The sequence below is a fragment of the Anastrepha ludens genome, chromosome 3, assembly GCF_028408465.1.
Source record: "Anastrepha ludens isolate Willacy chromosome 3, idAnaLude1.1, whole genome shotgun sequence".
Classification (NCBI taxonomy): domain Eukaryota; kingdom Metazoa; phylum Arthropoda; class Insecta; order Diptera; family Tephritidae; genus Anastrepha; species Anastrepha ludens.
In genome coordinates this window covers 111415713-111439127 of record NC_071499.1, presented here as the reverse complement: position 1 = coordinate 111439127, position 23415 = coordinate 111415713, and the positions used below count along the sequence as shown (strand labels likewise).

The following is a 23415-nucleotide window of genomic DNA, read 5'->3' as shown; positions in this document are numbered from 1 at the left end:
ATCTTTAAAAGGGAGAAAATTGTGATGTAGCTTAGCTTTTTTTTTTTTGGGGTGAGGTTATGTTAAAAATACCTTCACACCATATAGTTAGTAACCGTGGCTACTACGTGTGTGGTTTGCTCTTAAAAGTCTACCACCACTTGATGTTTTCATCCAAGAAGAGGCCTTGAAGGCCATCTGCAGGCTGAAGCACAATGGGAATTGGTATGGCCCCTGTCCGGCATTGGACAACAGAGTAGGCATGGACTTCGATCCAACGATCCTCGCCATGCCCCTTGACTCCATGCCATCCAGAGTCGTGCTTGACAAGAGATACAGTGTGGTGCTTTCAGAGGCTCAACTGTGGTCAAATTCAGAAAATGAACCCGGCAAATACTGTTTTCGCATTTAAACGGATGGCTCCAGGACCGAGCACGGCTCCGGCTATGAGGTCTACGTGGAATCCAGAGGGAGAAAACTGCATTTTGCTCTTGGAATGCATGCATCTGTGTTTCAAGCGGAGGTGTATGCGGTTCAAGAAGCTATGAACTTTGTTGTGGAAAACATATGGAGAGGCAGATCTATAGGTGTCTGCAGCGACAGTCAAGCTGCGCTCATGGCCTTAGACAGCTCCCCAACCACTTCAAGGGTAGTCGAGTCATGTAAATCCAGGCTGAAATATGTCGGTAGACATAATAGCCTGATGCTAACATGGGTCCCGGGACACGTGGGTATCCCGGGTAACGAGATCTCTGACTCTTTAGCCAGAATGGCCCCTGAGGCAAACTTTCTTGGTCCGGAACCCGTTCTGCCACTCCCTTCTGCAGCCTCAAAGCCACGATTAGCAAATGGGTTACACTAACCATCAAGCGAGCTTGGCAGGCTGAGAGAGGCTGCAGATTGACAAAACTGATGCTACCTGTCCTGTCCGATCGACTGTCGCAGTTCCTGCTGCCGCTAAGCAAAGAAGACTGTAGGAGGCTGGAGGTTAGCCTGATGACGGGCCGCTTTATATGGGCAAAACACATGGAAAAGGTGGGCATATCAGACAGTGCACTCTGCCCCGCCTTCGCTCGAATCAGGCTTGAGGTCTTTGGCACTGATGTGTTAAGAAGCGACCACCTTGGCTCCTTGGCACCACAAGATCTACTCAGATTTTGTGTTTGAATGCTGTACTTGCTAAACTGTCCCCACAAAAAACAAACGTGTGTGGTGATTCCACTAAAGATATCCCTCCTCTTCTCTTGGAGTTTTCCCTCCATTCCGGGACTGCTTCCGCATTGCTTCGAGGTAGAGGTCCAAGACGGCGTCCTAAGAAGGGCACTTACTTACTCACCCTCCGTGCAGGGTCGCCTGTTTTGTAAAACCTATGCTCATTACTCTTCAGCATAAGTTTAAATTTTACGCCTCTTTTTTCCGGTAATATCCAGAAGGTGTGCCCGCATCATCATATTCAGTATCTGCATAAATGCAGTTTGGTAGTTCAACTTTCCCTTTCGCCACAAATACTTGTGACACGACCCATGTCCGGACGAAAACTGTGGGAGGTAATAGTGAAGCTCATCGTGCTCTCTCTCTACCCACTTTTTTAGATCGGGTATTAGTACCGCTCAAAGTTACATCTTGCCTGCCGAAGTGTGAGTGTTTGAATTCTAATGTCGGAGAAGCATGGATCTGGGGTTCCTAAGATTCCTGTCTCCGTGGACGTTCTTGTCCTAGAATATATATAGGGATGGTTCCGCTGATAACTAAAACCGCTGCTTCTGCTACTGTTCTTTATGAAGAAGCCACTTTGCGAGCGTAGGTACGTTGCACCGATTGCAAATTTTTTCGCCGGCATTGGATCCTTAGCGAATCTGCCCATATTTCGCACCCGTATAGAAGAATCCAGTTCGTCGTATCCATTAAAAGTTTTCGTTTGCTCTGAGTTGGACCTCCAAGGTTTGCCATGAGCTTATTTAACACGCCGTTTGCTTTGGCAGCTCTTGTAGCAGCATGATTTATGAGCGCTTAGTAAGTTAACCTTGTGTCTAATTACACTCCTCAATATTTGACTACTCTTTTTGTCGATAAAGTTGCATGGAGTACTTGAATATCTACTTCTAATGCAATATGTGTATGGGTTAGAAGGATTAGCTCTGTTTTCTCTGTGACCAGTTTTAATCCGTGGTACTCTAGCCATGTCTGAAAACGCGGACCATCACTTGATTTATCTTCCTTCTGGCTTCGTCAGTGTTTCGAGCAATTATTATTGCTGCAATACCATCTGCGTATCCCACTAAATGCACATTTTCAGGCATCATTCGAAGGATTTAATCGTTGCATATATTCCAAAGTTCAGGTTCGAGTATTGTTGTTATTTTTTGGTATTGCATCTTTACCCGGTTTTGTATACGAGCACGCGATTGCTAGAGATCTTAAATTTTACCTTTAATGCTGCAATTACGTCACCCCATCTTAAACTAGATAGATAGTTAGATCAACTGGAAACTGCATTTGCCTTGTCTCTCAGCGGATTCCTGGCCAACATTGCATTGCACACATGCAAAGAAGCGATCGAAATCAATTTGGGTATTAACTCCTCGTACCACACATTGGCTTTAGACTTCGGTAGTGGCCATCAACTCAAAAGTCAAGTTATATGCAACTGCTGAGTAAGGTCCAAAGAACTGCATATTTATGCACCACCGGCACTTTAAGGACTACCCCATATAAAATGATCGAGGTGCTAGTAAACTTGCCTGCTCAAAATCGTGGCCCCCGCTTCAGCGTTTAGACTTATTAGTACGGCGCTATGAAAGACCCGGCGGTTCGGACACACTTCTATACTACATACCACGAGTAGTTATAACCAAGAAATCGACTACTCTTTCCCGAAATCCACCTTCGACAGGCTCTTCAAGACTAACATTCCGTTAAGAAGAGGGGAAATAAATTTTTACACGGATGGATCCAAGCTAGAAAATTAAGTAGGCTATGGAGTTTTTTCAAAAGAATTAGGATTAGATTGGCTTATCTGAGTCTTAGCCCTAAAGGACGAAACTGTGTTTCTTAACACACATGCCGTAATAAAAACTACGATAAATATCTTCTCGGATAGCCAGGCAGCCATCAAATCAATGGAGGCAGTTATACTAAGATCATAAGTTGCTCAGAAATGCCTGGTAGTTCTAAATGATATTATCATCCTGTTTAAGGTCAGTCTTATATTGGTCCCGGGACATTGAAGGTGCAATATTTTTCATAGCCATCTTCTTCATTATCTAATCTTCCACTACTAGAAAACAGAGCCAATATTGGAATTTCTATGGCAACTTGCAAATTATGGATAACAAATAATATTCTTCAGGAGGGCAATAGGTCATGGAAAGAAGAAAATACTTACGTTACGACCAAAATAATTTGGCCGCAAATAGATAAGAAAAGGTCAGGATAATTGCTCAACCTCTCAAGAGAAAACATCGCGAAGGTCGTGGCTTTTGTTACAGGTCACGGGCTGTGCTCGTGAATACTGGGGAAGTTGTAGAGACGAGGGAGAGGAAGAAACAGTCGAAGACTTCCTCCGTAATTGTCCAGCCTTAGCTAGGAGTAGGCAAGGTTGTTAGGAAAACACACTTTTGACTCTCTTACGGAACTATCCGACGTTGGGATTAAACCTATTCCACGCTTCATAAGATTATCAAAGATAATCATCAAAAAACCGATTTGCACAAATTACATAATTTAGTATACAGGGTGCTCCTTTCTTACGGTTGTTCTCCAATAGTTTTGTAGCTTCGTGCCACGTAGACACTTGGTCGGTCGGTCCCTGTGTTCATTCGCGTATTTTTGCCTCGACTTGTGGTGTACCTTATTGTGCCAGCTTATGGAATCGGTTCTATTATGGACCTTGAGTCCACTCTGCTTTTCTAGCGCAGCCTTGCCAGTCAAAAGTACCCTCCTCTGTGCTCCTTATGGCTGCCGACACTGCCTGTAGAGTGCCCACTGTACTCTCTACGGCAGCATTTTCGCCATCCCTATAAGAGGTCTTGTTGATCTTCAGGATCTATCGCACATGACCAAAGCGATATGAGATCTTACTTTTGGATTCTGACAGCCTGCTCAAGCACTCGTCATTGACTCCTAGCACGAGGTAGACCAACACACATTCGTCCTTTGCAAAATTTTCCAGTGACTAACTGCCAGATTATCTTGCGGTCCAACTGGCAGATATAATTGACGGTCGCACCCTTTTTGGGTGTTTCGCCGAGCTCCTCCTCCTCTTTGTGGCATGCGTATTGATGTTGTTCCACAAATGGAACCTACGTTCTCTCTGAATTCTGAATGGTAGCCACGTTAATCCTGACGGCAATAACTGCTGCCTGGATAAGAACGATTTGTTCTCTGGGAAACAACGATTTGCCTAGATCGACAGTGACAACGCCCAGTCATACTATGCCAGCTCCCTGACTAAAGGACGGCTTGGTTGCATGGGGAGACACTCTAGTCTTCTAACTGCTGGCATGTTATGGGATGACTCTTTTAGCCGCAGAGGCATTTTTCGCGGTTTGTTTAAGATTCAGCATCCTCTTAGTCACACATCTCTGGCCATATGCTGTTCCGCCTTGGACTAGGAGCCCGTCTATCTAAAGTCACATTAGTTGACCAACATACAGTCGTTACCACAAGGCGGTGATAGATCAGGCTTCCACCAGTAATACGATTTCGGCACGCGCCAATGTGCATGTTATCCTCCCGGAATTACTGATGGCTTAATGGTCATAAATATCTTTTATATTTACATCACTGATTTAGTTATATTACCATCATATAACTATGAGTGTATAAATATTTCCGGAGTAAGTCTTCAGAGCATAATTTTTTTTCAGAAGACCCATAATTGCTTATTTTTCTTATCAACCTTTGAGTTTCAATAAATTATTTATCTGTTCAAATGTTCAGCAGCCTTCTTTCCTTAGTCCAACGACAGAGACTGCATCCACTGCTTTCCGAACTGGACCTCATGTTCACAATACCTTCGTTAGATGGTCTGTGCTACTGGCCATCATTGAAGCACAACAATTTGTAAATCCTGCCTCTCGAACATTCCAAATTTCGCGTCATTTGGTGTTGTCATAATCCGAGTTTCTACCTAGATAGGTATGAGAATTTTGTTGTTTAATTGCCCAGCCAGTCCAGGGTTGCACTTGCTGTCCAAAGTGATATTCCTACTCACAAATATAACCGTTATTCATGCTAATTTTCAAATAGGCGCGATGCTCTACTACCAATCCGAACAGAGCTTTTTTATTTAAGCGTTTAACTTTTTCCGCAATGAGGCGCACTCAAACACTTCAATTTCCTTGAGTACAACAAAACAGCGAATAATCCTCGAACTGCTTAATCATAAATCAATCATTCAAGCATCGAACAATGCCAGCAAAAATGTCTCACGGCCCCAAATGAATCAAAAGGTATCATAATGCAATAAATGTCGTCTTATCCCGGTGGAGCATAGCATGAACAACTTGCGTAGTTTCCGGACACGACAGCAACTACTCAAATCGAAAAAAGCACCGTAAAGAAAGAAAGAGGACATTGAAAGTTATAGACTTGTAATTTTCTCATTTCCAAGCAAAACGAAACAGAAAATTATAAAACATAAAAAGGGTGTGAGTCACAAGATAACAAAAAACTTTCTTCGTTTACTTTTGCGTACTTTTCTGTACATAAAAAAAAAGAAAATAAAGCGCAGGAACAAAATAGTGGAAAGGTACAGAAGCGCCGGGAAGACGCAGAAGGAGACGGGAATACGCCAGGGACAAATAAAACCAGACAAAAATACAGGCAAACGCAAAAAGTGAACATAAAATGATAAAAAGCAAGTACTAAATTGGAAACGGAGCGTAATGCGTAACTAAATGAAGTAATGAAAGCTTACCGTCGTTTTGGGGGGGGAAACTCCCTTTTTTTTGCCCACCAGAACAGTAGAGTTGCACTTTGCGGTACAAAATAAATTCCAACTTGCCTTTCACTGTTGAACTGTCGTTTGTCGTTTTTTTATTTTTTGAATTTGTTACCGGCTACAAGCAGCTTTCTTGTGACAAAATAATATCAACATAAAAAGTGTAGAAAAGTTTTTCGTTTTTCTGCAACGCCGAAAAGGACGGCCAGTAGAAGGCATTGTAGTTGGACATTTAAACTTGGGCTGGATAACTGTTATATGTACAAATGATGGCTAAGCGATGAGAGTAGAGAAATTTAGCCGTGTAATTTACGAATAATCATCAAGCAGTAACGAGATTGAGAAAGGGAGTTTATTTAGCGACTGAAAGCGAAAGGAAGAAATGGAATTTAAATAAATTAAATAAATTGTTTTCTGGTAAATAAGGATGAAAGTAATGTCATAAAGTGGAAACTTTAGAATAACGAATAAAATTGTTTTAGAAGATAAATGAAAGCAACGTTTTACAACTTCAAAGCACGATTTTTATCCAGTGTATGGTTGACCAATTGGTTCACTATTAAAGAAGAAGCTCACTTAATAGTAGACTAAATCAGAGGAATCAAATATTAGCTACTGATATGCGTCATGCACCACTCGTTTTTGAACTTGAATTTCATTAATTTGCTAAACTTAATAATCTTAATTCAAATGTTTCGTTTAATGTTAAGTTCCATATGTGATTTTTTGAAACCGAATCAGCTTTTGCTGAACATTAACTGGGATGTCTTGTTTCATTACATTGACATTTCTAAGTACGAGAGTGGTTCAATAAGTACCTGTATTCCACAGGGAAGCTGATGTTAGAATCGTGTGCTGCTATCTATCAAACGACGGCAAAACAAATTTCAGACTGATTGATAGGTTAGTTTAGATTTGGAAGCTATTCGAGTAAGACATGTTTCGTGATTTTCGCTAAGTTCGAAAAAGAGCAGGATCTTCGGTAATTCGCGGCTGTTAACTTCGAAGCAGTACTTGGAGCAATTTAAGCGAGATCCGAAGGAATTTTTGCGTCGAGTTGCCATCGTTGATGAAACCTGAATTCATCATTGCATACCAGAAAATGAGCAACAATCAAAACTAGGAATTTCTCCCGATGAATCTGCTCCCAAGAGGGCGAAGACAGCCCCATCAGCCGGAAAGGTCATGGCGATAATTTTTTGGGATGCGAACGGCGTCATCCTAATGGATTTCTTAGAAAAAGGAAGAACGATCACAGGACAATACTACAGTGAGCTATTGTAGAGTTTTAACAAAAAGGTGAAGGAGACAAAGAAGGTGTTGTTTCACCGCGATAACGCACCAGCATATTCATCCGGAGCTGTCGCCGCCAAACTGCATGCATTGCGTTATGAATTGCTGCCACACCCCCGTATCCACCCGATCTGGCTCCCAGCGACTTTTTCTTGTTCCCTAACATGAAGAAATGGCCCGCTAGAAAAATATTTAGTTCAAACGAGGAAGTCATCGCCGAGACAGAGGCGTATTTTGGAGAATTTGACAAATCTTATTTTTCAAGGGGTTCAACAAAATGGCCGTTGCGTTGGGAGAAGTGTATCGTTCTAAAAGTCCTATGTTGAAAAATAACAAAAAAAAAGTGGTGTATTCACGTCTAACACTGGTACTCATTGAACCCCGCTCGTATTAGCCCGTTTCAAAGCTTTCCGCCACTGCAAAGCTTTCTGAATTCATTACTTCGGACAAGCTTCTTTTTGCTGTTAAGAACATGTGCCCTTCAATAGTCCGAAGTCTCTCTGTCTTCTCGGATGATTGCATCGGTGCCTTCCCATCAGGGTACCAGGTTGATACCGTTTATACCGACTTCTCTGAGGCTTTTGATCGGGTTTCCCATATAATAATTACAATATTTATTAAAAAATTAGCCTTCTTGAGTTGGATCTCATCGTACGTGCTCAATTGCTATTGCTTGGACACGGCTGGTACCAGTATTATCTGCACAGCTTTGGTCTCGCCGCTTCACCACACTGTCCTACCTGCCCAAAAGAGTTTGAAAGCACACGAAAAGTACTTTTCTACTGCCTAAGATTCGCCAGAGAACGTGAAGAGTTACTAACGATCCTTCGAAGACAGCCAAATAAGACGATTTTAACTGCAGTTTGGCAAACAAGTATTGCGTACGCTACGCAAGCACGGCGAAGAAAGGCGAACAATAGAACTGTTTCAGTAACGGCAGCTAGAGCAAAATAATATTAACGCCCTAGGCCGCGTCTGATCACATCGAAGTTCCCGACAAGTGCTAAATTTTACATGAAACAGTGTTCCAGAGGAAGTCTATTTCATAACGAAAGTAATGGAAACTATCATAGGAGACCATATGCCATAGGTAGAGGACCTGGACGCAGGTTTTAAATGCGGTTCTGGGGTGGAAATCAGCCGAAGAGGGAAGTCTGTTTTAGTGGGAGCATGCCCCACATGTCATTGGCGCAACCGCATCAATCGAATGCGTGTAATATTTCAATTCTCTGGAGATTAAGCCGCGTAGTGGCCGGCCCAAGAAGCTCAACCGGAGAGATGTATTCTTTATTCGCAAAGCAGTGAATCAGAATCCTAAAATACATGCTACTGATTTGACCCAGGAGGTAACCGAGAGGTATAAAATTGTTGTCCACAATATACAATAAGCAGGACCCTTAATAATGAAGGTAACAACTGTAGAACTCCTCGCAAGAAGCCCCTTATAAGCGAGAAAAACTGAAAGCTTCGTATGGAGTTTGCAAAAAAGCACCTTATAAGGGAATCAAATTTTGGAAACTAGTTTCATTCACTGATGAGACCAAATAAAACATATTTGGATATGACAGCAAAGCCAAAGTTTGGAGAAAACCAAACACTGTCATGGATCCTAGGAATCTGATTCCGACTGTAAAGCATGGTGGTGGCAGTGTCATGGTTTGGGGAGCAGTTGCAGCCACAGGAGCTGGAAACCTCGTTTTCATTGAAGGAAATATGGATACAAGCACATTTTGGAACAAAACCTTATGCCATCCGTGGTCAAACGAAGCCTAGGCTCGAGCTGGATCTTCCAGCAAGATAATGACCTGAAGCATTCTGCGCAAATCGTCAAGGACTAGCTGCTGTATTACATTTGATAATAAGTAATAAGAGGACAAAACGTTCATGGACACACGCTTTTTTCTGTAAAATGAATCCCTATTTAATAATATAATATTTAACAAACATTTTATTAGAATTATGTTTACAGACCTGTTTTCTTTCCCGGCATCCATTCCATTTAGTTTTTATTTTGATGTTTCTCCTTACATTCGTAATAATAATTATCGATAACACAGTAAACACAGGGTTGTATGCCAAACAATATCGTTATTATCTAGGATTATTTTATAATCTCAGATTTTGGGAGACAAATTTTGTATGGGAAATCGCGCTTTTTAATTACAGATTTTGAGTTAAGCGCGAAAAAGTAGATCATATATAACACTGTGCGACAGTGAAATAATACTTTTATGGAGACCTAGCACAACTTGTAGGTATAGTAAAACTAAGAAAAATGGTATAGGAGAAATTTCCAATACACCCCCAAAATCTCATTTTATGGCCATAAAACCGTTTTTCAGTAGGTTGATGTGAAGAATAACTCCTAACTTCACCAATTTCCATCCGATTTCGAATTTGCTTTTTTAGTTCGAAAGAACAAAAACAAGCCTTTTTGACAGTGTGTTGACAATTTTTCTGAAATGACAACTGACGAGACCGTAGACGGAAGTATTTGGAATTTTTTTATTTTTTCTCTATTTTTTCAACTTTGACATAATTTTTACGATATTATCCGATATTGAGGAATTTTTTTAGTACCCCACTGTTATAGTAAATTTAACTTTGCGTCAAATGACTGCAATTGAATTAAAATTAATAGAATTGTGTGGGTTTTAAGATTTTTACTTTTTTTTTACTACGAGATTTGGTATGCGTTTCGAAGCATGAAAATGATAACAAGTGACATTATAAGCACATAATATTTATTGGAGTTTTGTGCAGTGCAGCACTGTACGGTATGGTACGGTGCGGTACGGTGCAGTACACAGCGGAACTGGTTCCAAACTTAAAAATGCAGTGGAAACGGCCCTTTGGAGTTTAGTATGGTACGGTACACTTGTCATTTTCTTTAGCAGTTTTGAATACTTCTCTGTAAGAAATTCGATCATCATCATTCATCTGAAGTTGTTATCAACTATATTCCATTGTTTAAATCGAGAAGCGAGCGTTTCAGATTGTCTTCCCGATAGAAGTAAATCACGAGAAAGATCCTGAAAATCTGAATTTGATACAATGTGTTGTTTTGAAGACTTAGAACCAGACGGAAAGTACTCTACATCATCAGGTTTATTGTTATCAGTTTGATCATCATCAGCAATGAGTTGAACTTCCTTCAGTTCATGACCTGCAGTTGAGTAAATCATATCGTCCAAGTCTACGGGGTTCTTAACAGTTGCAACATCAGCATACTTTATGTGCTTTCGAGCTTTATAATGATGACCGTTTACGTCCGTTTTATAAAAATAACAATCATCTGGTTGATGATGATGCCACATCATCGGAGAATATTGAGAAATTCGACTTTTCTGGCAACGTTTTGATTTATATCTCTTGAATTTCAATGAAACAAACAATAAAACTTTGACGTTTTAATAAGGTTAAATTATAATAACAAACTTCTTTTGTTAATCAATGTACAGTGTGAACTTTGGTACACTTGGGAGCTTTTTCATATTTCTATTGAAAAAAAAAAGTGTGATAATATGGCAGATATTTTCGTAAGTTCTAGCCAGTTCTGTTGTATGCAGTACAGTGTACTCTTATGTATACATATATACTCCAATAAGACTTACGTATCTATAATAACGCATCAAAACACGTCCTTATTCCCATTTAGCGTAAGTTATACCTACATACCAAATTAGTAAAAAAAAAGAAATAAAATCTTAAAACTCACACAACTCTATTAATTTTAATTCAATTACAGTCAAATATAGCTCATTTGACGCAAAATTAAATTTACTATAACAGTGGGGTACTAAAAAAATTCCTCAATATCGGATAATATCGTAAAAATTATGTCAAAGTTGAAAAAATAGAGAAAAAATAAAAAAATTCCAAATACTTCCGTCTACAGTCTCGTCAGTTGTCATTTCAGAAAAATTGTCAATACACTGTCAAAAAGGCGTTTTTTTGTTCTTTCGAACTAAAAAAACAAATTCGAAATTGGATGAAAATTGGCAAAGTTAGGAGTGATTGTTCACATCAACCTACTGAAAAACGGTTTTATGGCCATAAAATGAGATTTTGGGGGTGTATTGGAAATTTCTCCTATACCATTTTTCTTAGTTTTACTATACCTACAAGTTGTGCTAGGTCTCCATAAAAGTATATTTAATTTTTTTTTTTGTCACACAGTGTAATACTTATACATATGTGAACGTATTATAAGACACATTTAGTAGAAACGGTAGATGTTGGGGTTAAATGCGCATAAAAGACGGATTTCATTAGAATCAAAGATTTTTCATTTTAAAATTAAATTCAGGTTACCTTTTGCCCACAGGTAAAAAAAGAAAATATTAATCCTGGCAATCCTAATAAGGATAATGGAAAACTTTTATCAAATTATTGCATTGTCATCGGTCCTTGATAGGTGTGCAAAATTCCAAGTCAATCAGATTTTTAGAAGCCAGTGAAAATTAAGCTCAAATATTCCGTTACATGATGAAATGTATAGTAATGAAGTTTACAAATGACAAGCGAAAAATAAAAAATATTGCGTCGTTCGCCCTCCCTATCGCAAAAAAGTTGAAGCGCACCTATCGAATAACCCTATACATACAACCCGAGCTAATAAAAGTGTGTTTAAAAAAAGGCAATATTTCTGTAAGATGCTGATTGGCGAAACTCGTTCTTCTAATGATAGTAAAAAATATAGAGCCATCTAAAAAGTGCTTCCCGTTAGTGGTGTTGTTTTTGTTGAAGTGGTTGAGTATTTCTACTTAAATAATCTTAATTAGGGACTAGCGCCGTTTTATTACCACTGTTCTCGTGTGATGTCTTGGTTTTTTTTTTGTTTTTTTTTTTTTTTTGTTTTTTACGTCAGATCCATTTCGTGAGAACTAGATATAACAGCAATTCTTTATCTCTATGTCTGAGATTTCATGTATTTGTTGTAGAAAAGGTTTACCGAAAGAGCGAAGTATTGTTCTGGCTAAACCTGGACTTTCGCATACATAATAGAAAAGACTTTCTTCCACCTCCTCCGCCTGACAGCTCTTGTAGATGTGACTGAAAGGAAGGTTGAGTTTGGCTGCATGATCCCCTACCTTGCAGTAACATGTAAAGGTGACAGTAATACATGAAATGTGTAAGCGAGAGCATCCTAACACTTAATTTGTTCTCTGGATGATGTAGGATGACCATGTTTTTCTTGTTGTAGTACTTGCAGTTAATTTCTTCCACCTTATTTCTACTAAAGCATAGCAGTGTGACGCAGTGGGTGTGAGTGGGGTAGCAACTACCACCGCCTCTGTTGTGCTTAGCGCCGAACCTTTCCTTGCTAGCTCGTCTGCTTTCTCATTACTCTTGTGCCCAGGAACCTCGTGGTGACGATATGCCCAATAGAGTATGCCCAATAAGAAGACTGATGAAATCACTTATACCGTTGATCCAGCCGGTGCAGCCCTAATTGGGTGTAGCACTTGTTGTATTTACCTAAGCACATGTCGCGCTCCACTCCATCTTGGACTCATCAATGGACAAAGATGATTGTTAATAGGGCGGAGATATCCTTATCACAGCAGTAGACTTCTCTCTTTGGTCAGCTACTTCGTTACTTTGATGCCATTATAATTTTTTTTTATTATTTATTATTTTTGAATTATTATATTTATTATTACTTATTTATTTATTAACTGGATGTAAGCGTGTGTTCCTTTACACGTCCGAAATTCATGGCACACGATTTCGTAATAAAAATAATTGCTTTAGCAGCTTTTGGCTACCGGGTTTACTATATAAGCCCCTTACTGTGACAGCTTCTTCAGACAGTTCTAACTCATGTATTGGAAATTGTGTTTACAAAATGTTAAGGAAATTCATTTGCTTGTTTGTGCTGATTAGTGGTAAAATCTGGATTTTATGCAATGATTAAGAAATCGATTTAAATGTATTGACTTTAATTATAAATATTGTAATTTCCAAATACAGTAATCGTCTTCATCAGCAAATTGCCAAGTGTCAATTACACTCTTGACGATGCAACAGAACCATTGGCAGCTGCTGCAGATGGAGATACGTTAGAGGCTGATGCAGATTCATTAGACGCTGATGGAGATTCTCCAGACGCTGATGCAGATTCAATCGACGCTGATGGAGATTCCTTAGACGCTGATGGGGATTCAATAGGTTCTGATGGAGTAGTTTCGAAAGAATTACTTATAATATCGGATTCTGAACCAGAGTTACTTATAATAGAATCCTAACAGATCCATTAGAAATTGGCGATTCACAATTGCCTATGCTATTGGATAGTCGTAAGAAATGAAATGAAATGAATTAAAATTTTGGAAAGCAAATAGTAAAAGAAAATATTGACTCCAAAGATAAATATAATATTGAAACCAGCATAATTTTATTACTGCTTTTTACTCACGTACAGTGACTATTGGATGAAGTAACTCAGAGTAAGAATGCCAGTTGGCATGTAACAGTTAAACAACAAGCATTTGCCCGTACCCTTCTAAAACCCAAACATGGTGGTAGAGGTACTGTCTGAGTGACACAACCCAGATTCAATTAGCACAAAAGATACTATTTTTATATACCTATTGTAGAACCACTGCTTTTTATTAGTGGAACCCTCTCGATTTGACTATGGATCGGCCTATGTCGTCTTTTTTTTTTTTTTTTCTGCAATTTCTCTCAAGTTAACTATCGAAAATTCCCCAGCAGTCTATGTCATACAGCACCCAAACTTGGTTGATTGGTTGGTTAAAGTGGAGATTCATCCAGAATCCAACTAGCGCTTCCGCCTCATTTTGTTGCCACATCCTCGCTACCAACTTGTTTAAAAGTTATTTACATCGCGACTATATCCAGTTTAAGAACCTTATGAGGTTGTTGACGTCTAAGCCAGATTCGAGACTCTCTGTTTTGTTACTTTGACTGTTTTGTTAATTTTGCATATCGTTTGGTCTCTGCATCTACAATCCACGATTCGGAGGTACTTTGAGGAAATTGTATTCTTGATTGCACTCAGTGGTGTGAATACCGATTCTCTTACCAGTTTATCTGCTTTTTTGTTACCTTCAATGCTCCGATGCCCTGGGATCCAGATTAAGGTAACGTTACGGTTTTCCCTCCAGGTACCAAGACTGTGCCTAGTTTGATTCACCAGACTTGGGCACTCACACAGATAGTGAGAGACTGTTTCCTTAGACTCTTTTCGATTGCGAAGATGCCTACTCTCCAGCCGAGATGTCTACTCCTTCCTCTCACATGACATCACATTCGAGAAGAAGTTGTGTTGAAGTTTCCGGTGACTAGTCGCAGAAACGACAGGAGTCCATGGGCCATATGCCGAGCCTATGCAGAAGGCTGCGTAATCTACAGTGAGCTGTGAAAATGCCAGTAGGCATTTTCAGGTTTTTCTCGAAAAGGCCAATGAAGTGCACCCATAGTATGGTGTCAGTTTACACCTCGTAGCCTGAGCTCTTCGATATTACTTTGATGGTGTGTTGTCTAATGGCCAGGAAGGATTCGGGCCTTATTAATAAGAAGGCCGTTCGTAGTATATACTGTGTGCTGTGACATACAAGATGTAAGCCGCCTACCAAATTTAAAATCTCGATGCACTCAAGGACTGACAAGGACTTAATATCACAACTGTCTGTCCGTCGCCTATAATGTCAACTCGACCATTTCAGAGGTCCCTCTCTAAGTTGATCTCTGCACATAGACAGATGGTTTACTTTCCTGTCTGGAAGATACTGGGGACTCGCAACTCGTTCGTAGACTACAAAAAAGCTTGTGATGCTCTCAATAGCGAATGCATATTTTTTTCTTTTTGTTTTTTGGGAAAGAGTTTTAAATCGCTTAAGTCCCTTCACTGGATTGAAATGTGGTGTGTCCTTAGATTGACCGTTGGTACATTTGTTAAGGAGTTTTAGTACGACACTCTCAACATCTAGGCTGCTCTTGAGTTCGATGAGAAGTCCTTCTTTTACATTGGCCGCATGGTTTTCACCTTCTCACTGAGATTCTTGAACTCTACGCTATTTTTCACCGTCCACAGAATGGCTGCGTATTAGTACGGCTCTCTTTTCAATAGGGATTGTATCTCACCTGGGTCTAATGGGTCTACTTTTTTTACCTTTCTTTTGGACTTTCGTCCACTCTTCTGTGTGTCGGAAAGGCATCAGCTTCTGTGTATTTGAAGAGTTTTTGTTATTTCTCCCTTTTTTTGGCGGATGGAGATTTCTGCTGGCGTTACAGAATTTTAAAGCTAACTTTATTTCTCGTTCTCTTCGCGGAGAGGATCACACTTTTTTGCGATACGATTGGTATCTTCCGTGCCGGCGTCGAGATTACCCTAGCTCTTCGCTCTTCGACTGCAAACTGCGTAATCATATCTATGTGTGTGCGCTTTATTATGCTGCACATTCTTCTAATGTCGCCATGAATATTTTTTCGAGGTTCGACATATGACAGTAGTCCGTCGATCTCCTGCCCTAAGTGTTCCACCAGTTCGGGAAATAGGGAGTGTATATGGAAGGGGAGAAGAGAGGGTACTCAACGCAAGAGTGCGAAAATCACGAGCAACATCGCTAAGGATGTACTCTCACCCCTTTGATCTTTATCACCTTTGCAGATGCACTAGAGAATCTAAACTGCTAAAATTGGACACTCAAGCACAAGTTGGGGCATCTAGAGTAAGCTGACGATGTTGTACTTCTAGCTAACAAGCATTCAGTTATGCAGACCGCTATCGAGAAACTTAGTGCAGAATCAAGAAAACTCGACTTAAATATTAGTAGAGCAAAGACAAAAACAATTGCAGTGAATGCAAGCAATGAAACCAGCCTGTGCTTAGGGGTAATTTCCTAGAAGAGATAGAGAACTTTGTATATCTAGGAAGTAATGTCGGCGGCTGCCGTTGGTGATTCGGTTAGTGCGCCTATTCAGAAGTGCGTAGGCACCAAAATGAAGAAACAGTTTTTTCTAATAGCGGTCGTCCCTCGGCAAGGAATGGCAAGCCGCCGAGCATATTTCTGCCTTGAAAAAGCTCCTCATAAAAAACATCAGTTTCACAGTTCGGAGTCGGCTTAAAACTGTAAGTCCCTGCATTTAATACATATATGCAAAATTATACTTTAAATTTTATAGTTATTTTTGCATTCTCATTCAAATTGATTTCTTTTGTTCACGTTTTAAGCTATTATGCAAATTTTTAATAATTTTTAGACACTCAGGGAAATGATTTCACCGTTTCAGATGGGAGTCTGATAGCGAAAGAGACAAGCAGTAGGGGTTGTCTTATAAGATACCCTAACATATTCGATTTAAAAAAAATGGGAAACGAAAAAATGTGAAATTTATTCAAACTTGTAACTGACTTTCTAATTCAGGGGTGTTTTCGCCGATTTCGATGCTACTAATTACCTTAGAATAAACCCTGTCGGATATGGTGCTAGAATTGACCTCGCGGTTTTCTCATTTTTGCGGTGAGTATTCCATGTTTGTCCTTGAACTGCCCTTCAATTTGACTCCGCAAGCACAAATGTACAACGAATTCTGACTCAAGCAATCAGAAACACATATACTAATTGTTTTTCATGTTTGCGGTGAGTATTCCATGTTTGACCTTGAACTGACCTGCAATTCGGACTCATCAACAAAACAGAAACATATATATAAGTTTTTCGAAATGTTCCCGGTGAATATTCTATGTTTGTCCTTGAATTGACCTTGAATTTGACCTCGTAAGCCCGAATGGACAAAGAATTTATATTCAGCAACTACAAAATTTTTTAATTTTTAATTTTTTTTCTAATTTTTCTTTAAATATTCTAGTTTTCTTCATGAAAAAAATTATTTAATTCAACAAAATTGAGATTCGGACCCAAAAGTATTTACGCGTATTTAAAAAAAAAAACAAATATTGAAATCGGTCGAAAAGTACATTTTCTAGGATTTTTTAACGAAATTGGTCGAAAAATATCCAATATGCGGCGCCGAGGAAGCCAGTTCGACCACAACATCGACGAAGCAAATAGAAAGTGATATGAATCGGGCGAACTTAAACAACGAGACGAGCCGGGATCGAAGAATATGGAAATGGGATAAAAGCAACGAAGAAGAAGCTGCAATAATCAGGCAGATGAAGGCTTAGGTTTATTGAGAGATGGGAACAAAATCAGTAGTACACAAAATGGATTAGTACACAGCAAACCACTTCAGCAGTAGCTATTTTCCTAGAATGGCGTCTTGAATTTTTGAGTGCCCACATCTAGGTGCCTGCAGCTCATTTGCATTGTAGCCAGCCAGAAGTTTGTTAATGAATAACTTCAAGTATAATATAATATAAACTATTAAGAAAGCATGACTTACCATAACTTAGAATACCCGTAAGTGAAAGAAAATACTTTAGAACAATGAAGTGAAAAATTGACTTACAACTGGAATTTTTCTGGGACATAAAATCATATTGCAATAAAAAAATTGTAATTGTAATGCGTAGGCACGCGTAGTAATTTATTTATTTATTTTCACCTGCATGAATGGATGTTTCTCAATGCGCGTTCGGAATTCATGAGTCATACTTTATGATAATATATTACTAATTGCTTCAGCAACATTTGGCTACTGGGTTTACTATATAAACACCTTACTGTGGCAGCTTCTTCAGACAGTTCTAAGTCGTGTGTTAGAAGTTGTGTTTACAAAATGTTAAAGAAGTTCCTCTGCCTGTTTGTGCTGATTAGTGGTACGATATCGATTTATAGAATCATTGAAAAATGGCTATAATTAAAAATAATGTTCAATTACAGTAATCGCCTTCATAAGCGAATTGCCAAGCGCCGAGTGCTCCCCTGACGATAGCACTGCTCTAGGCGAAGCTGCAACAAAACCATTAGCAGCAGCTGCAGATGGAGATTCAACAGATGCCAATGGAGATTCAACAAATGCTGATGAGGATTCAATAGACTCAGACACTGCAATATCAATGTTGGCTCACCTGTTGCTTACCGTTTTGCGTGCAGTGAACAGGAATTAAAGTTTTGAAAAGACAATTGTAAATCAAAACAGCTACTTTAAATGTGAATATAAAATGCATACCAGCAGAATTTTGTCACTGTTTTTTATTCGCGTACATCAACTGGCCAATTCAGTAATTCTTTTAGATCGAAAAATTCATGGTAATATGCGTGTAAATTTCTCGAACCTAAGATTGCAGGAAGTGGTCGGTATGTCTAGCCTTTTCCAGAGCTGTGGGAGCTCATATTCAGCGCGCTTTCGTCCTTATTATTAACACCGCTATTTTTGAGCCAGAAGTCTAGAAAAGATGAAATGGGAGGTATCTGCTCAGATGGCCAAACTGCAATCAAAGCCTGCGCGACCATTTGGGTAAGCTCGAAGACTATACGCGGATCAATTGTAAACCGAGCGAGATTGTCAAGCGGAAGGCCATACAGATGTCTAGGACAACGAAAAAGGCGACACACTTACTAGGGATGGTTTGGTGGAGAAATTCGTTTGCATGCAGCCGGCGGTGTGATGCAGCTAAGCTATGCAAATGGCTAATAATCAGCAGACTTTTTCCGCATAAACACTATGACAACAAGCCTCAATACCTGCCATACTAAATAAACTTTGCTGATGTTGTGCATACTTAATTTGTGGAGCCTTATCGACGTACTAATTTCCAGAAACAACTATAGTACTTCAATAAAATTGGAATAGAAGACTTGGCTATTCCGTGAAAAAAACATGGTTTCAAGAATTGTTTTTGGCGATAGAAATAATGTTATTTTATTTCATATAATAATGCAACATTCGAGCAATATTTCAGTCAATCTTTTTTGAAAAATAGTAAAAATTGAGCGAGTGACAGCGAATCTCCGGAGGAGCTTGGAAACAAAAGTTTTTCGGTGTACATCATTTTTTTCTTTTTGTTTTGTTTTTGTGCGTTTAAAATGCCTAACGCAATCAAAGCTGCCGTCGCAGCAATGGTACGAGTATATCCGGGAACTAAAAAACTCCCTCTCTTTTGGAACCGTCGCCCACTGCGGAGCCGCTTTCGCATTACTTCTTCCTCGTTACAAAGGCTTGCGTCCAGATTCCGCAGTTTTGTTTGGAGAATTCCTTCCGCGAAATCACTGATGATCTCCCACGTTTCCTCGCTACTTAGCATCTTCTCGATTACATTTTCAGTGGTTAAGTTACCGACTGCATTCTCCAGCGTTCGATGTTCTTGTTCCCAACGCATGCTTTGGAAGAATGTGTGTTCAGCGTGATCTTCGGCGGCATCCCCGTATATGCATGTGTAGTATTCCCTATTTTGAGCAGGTATCTCTTGGAAATAACCGTGGCTCGAAAGCATTGGGTGGCTGTTCCATGTGGCAACGTCTTTTATAAGCGTAGCCGTCCATCTGCAGCGTGTTTCGTTAATCCAGCGTTCTTCCAATATCCTTAGTGAAACGCTCCCTCTGTTTTTAAAGCCCATAACTTTTTCCTCTTAAAAACTAGTATTGTTCGTTGTACCGATGTTGAGAGCTTGCATCGGTGCTTTATTATTAGCGCATTTACCCACAGTTCAGCTCCGTATAACAGAACGGAGAGCGTGTCCGTCATTTCGCTGTTTGCTTCGGGTTGGACCACCTATGGGGTACACCATAGCTCGCAGCACAATTTTTTGAAACAAAAATCTCACAATGCATTTGAGAGATTCTAGAGATATCCCGGCAGAAGTTTTTTTCGATTTTTACATTTTTCACAACAGTTGGAAACCAAACAATCGATTTTCGCTTTAAAAATCTGCTAACTTGTCATTATAATTCTACAATATATATCTACATATATTAGGTGCGCAACTAAGTTCCCGCTCAATAGATGTCGCCAGCAGTGTGTGCTAGTCGATTCTAACATAACCTAAACACTTCGACACATTAGTGACTTTGTTTTAGAATCATATACTATTGGTTTTGTGAAAATGTCTGATTTTGTGCCGAATAATCGTCATTTGCACGAAGTATTGATTTTCCTCTTTCATTCGAAAAAAAAACGGCGGCTAAAGCGCATCGAGAGCTACAAACAGTTTATGGAGATGCTGCTTTAAGTGAAACAACTGCTCCAGCGGCAAAAAAGGAAGGGTTTTCTTCATTGCATCGTAGCGGGTGATGAAAAATGGATTCATTAATGGATTCAATCCAAAGAAAATAAAGTCATGGGGACTGCCCGGTCATTCCAACCAAACCAAACTATTTCATTGGAACTGGCTAGATGTGTCGAAAGCTTCTGCTTCCTTTAAACCACTTGATTTATTTTACTTGCCTTGAAGTCCGCAAGCTGTTTTAGCGTTGAAAAACTTATTTTATTCCACTCAATTAGCAAGGGTTCTTTAAGCTGTTTGATAGCCTCAAACCGACGACCGTTTTTATAAATTTGTTCCAGAAGTAACCCCCAAAAGTCTTTACATTTGGATTAAGATCCGGGTTGAACGCTGGATGAAAGAAGCAGTAGAGGTACCGCCAGAATTTATGAACCAAAGAGCGAACTCCTTCATTAGTGTCAATTACACGCTGCAGGGGCTAGGCGGATAAGGGCTAGGTTTAGTGAGAGTGAGTTGTAATGCCTAGCCTGATATGCTCGACAAGGTGGGTAAAGTGTTTGAGCGCATCATTTGCGACTGGGCACAAAGCTATCTGGAATGCCCAACCGACCTATCTGACAAACAATTTGGCTTCAAGCGGGCCAGATCCACTGTGGGCGCTATTTGAACTGTGACAATTATAGCGCACGACGCCATTAGCAGAGGACACACACACATGAATTTCTGTGCAATTATCAATTCAATTCGACGAGTTGTGGACAAACATATTGCTGTCCCTAAGAAATCTCCAATCGCTTGGATATCTAATACGCATAATACGAAGCTACTTCAGGGATAGAATATTGCAGTATGATACGGATCACGGTCTAAAGACATACAGTCACTGGTGGCGTCCCTCACGGATCGGTCCTTAGTACCTCACTGTGGAATGTCATGTACGACGGAGTTCTTAGCTTAAAATTGCCGGACAAAGCAAGCATAGCCTACCAGGGTTATGCCGATGACATTGCTCTCGTGGTCTCTGGGACAAGAAACTAGACCACCTTCAGGAAGAGTGTGATGATGCAGCAGCTAGCGCCCAACTATTGCGCTCTGGAGCGGGGCTGAAGTTGTAAGTACAAAAAACGTAAGTACAATAAAGTATCTAGGCGCAATGATTGATGCACGGCTCTGCTTTAAGCAACACTTAAAAACTGTGGGTTCCAAAGCAACTTACAAGAATCCTTTCAAACATGGTCCGCAAGGCAACAGACGACACCTCTTGGCAAGGGTGGTAGATTCAGTCAACTTATATGCTGCTCCTATATTGGAAAGAGCTAAACCATTGCATGTTAGACCCGTAGCTCAGGCGCACTGACGAAAAGCACTAAGAGTCACTCCTAATAGATACATTTGCGCAGAAAATGGGATAACTTTCTGACCGACAAGGAGTAAAGCGACAACTTAAGAGAAAGCTGCAGAATGCCTGCATTCGTTAGAAAAATGGCAAAGCAGATGGGACTCGTCTGTTAACAGAGTATATAGACTTGTCCCTAAGATTAGCCAATGGGTGACCAGAAAATTCGGAGACGTAGACCACTATTTAACCCAAATATTGAGCGTTCATGGATGTTTCTATCGTTTTCATATGGAGGACACTCCGTTCTGTCCAAGCTGCAACAATGCAATAGAAAACGCGGCGCACCTGCTCTTCTGCGATCGTTTTAACGAATAACGCCGAACGCTTGAGTTATTCTTGGGTGAACACCTGAGCCCGACAGCTCAATCTATAACATGCATGCATCAAATGACTGTTGGAACACAACTAAAAATTTCGCAAAAAAAATAATGCTACACCTGTAACGCGCGAAGTGGCAGCGCAAAATGCAGAGAAGAAATGAGCCCTCGACAGTGGACTGTTTACGAACTGGCGACAAATCACAGACGCTCGAGTCTCCCCAGAAGAGGAGGAGGGATTGTTTTAGTGGCTACACCATTCGACGCAGTTGACGACGGTCGCTGTACGTGCAGTCGAAGATATTTTGAACCCTACCTCACCCAACAAAAACAAGAAAATAGTACCTAGAATGTCGTTTTCTTTATATTCTTCTTGAAAATTAGCCATGGGCATGAATCCAGACTTATTGAATTTGTTCCCTATTTGGGGTTCTTATGAAAAATTTGTTGTCAAAATGGGAATGGAGTAATAATTTTGTAGAGTCTCAAGTTTCCAGGAATGACATTTAGGATTTTTTGCGTGCCGAAATCTAAGGTTGCGCAATAGCTGGATTATGTGCAGGTCGGTTGCAATGCAGCTAGTCTGAAGTTTGCTAAGTAGCATATTTTCGAATATGGAAAGGTATTTGGTAAACATGACTTAGTCATCTTTTTAATGAGAGCAAACGTCACCGGAATAAAGAAAAAATATCAAGTGCTTAATCTTTGTCCATTATCTTCTTGCTCGACCTTTAGAGTGCGTTGCAATAGTTCAAAACCATAAGGATGATCGATTTACCAGGTTTGATATTTAGCTATGGTGAAAAGAAAATTGTGAGGGGAACTTGGCTGCCACGGCACAGGGTTTCGGTAGCTAAATTCTGCACAATCATTTACATTTCACACGCGCGTCCAATCAGTCGTTATTCAATAACAACGATTGAGCGAGAAACTGTGTTTTTTTTCGTATATCACTAACACAATCTTATCGCCAGCCGAAATTTGCACGATCATTCCACACATATTTACACACTCCTCCAATCAGTAGTTTTTCAGACGGCAACGAATTGTCATTGGTTGATTTTTTTTCGTATAACACATCTAACCTAGGTTAGACTTGGTTGATCCACTAGGCCGCACATAGACCAGAAATGTATCCATAGTGATACCAAGTGTTCGTATGGAGAGTTTATTTCATATTTTTTCTTTAATACATAATTTGGATAATTTAAGTAGGCTGCTAATTTTTTTATCTGCCACATTTTATGATGCTGAAAATGTTGCAGAACCTAAGCACTTTATTCGTGTTTTACTAAGTGCAGAGCAGTGGCAGAGTAGGTGTTCCAGAGTTCCAATCGCGTTGACTTCGTTACATATTGTTTGTGTGTCGTTCTGTACTAGCTTC

General features: G+C 39.9%; 1 protein-coding gene across 1 annotated transcript; it reads left to right on the top strand.

The window, feature by feature from the left end:
* The first annotated feature begins 12892 nt into the window (after nucleotides 1–12892).
* LOC128856708 (uncharacterized) lies at nucleotides 12893–13637 on the top strand. The gene is made up of 2 exons (XM_054092022.1): nucleotides 12893–13107; nucleotides 13193–13637. The coding sequence occupies exons 1-2, from the start codon at nucleotides 13068–13070 to the stop codon at nucleotides 13465–13467; spliced, it is 315 nt and encodes a 104-aa protein (XP_053947997.1). The 5' UTR covers nucleotides 12893–13067; the 3' UTR covers nucleotides 13468–13637.
* The last annotated feature ends 9778 nt before the right edge of the window (nucleotides 13638–23415 follow it).

Bases quoted from the DNA above. Each gene is read 5' to 3' on its own strand.
- LOC128856708 (XM_054092022.1), top strand. From the start codon at position 13,068: ATGTTAAGGAAATTCATTTGCTTGTTTGTGCTGATTAGTG. The intron at 13,108-13,192 runs GTAAAATCTGGA...TTCCAAATACAG, and splicing joins CTTGTTTGTGCTGATTAGTG to TAATCGTCTTCATCAGCAAA.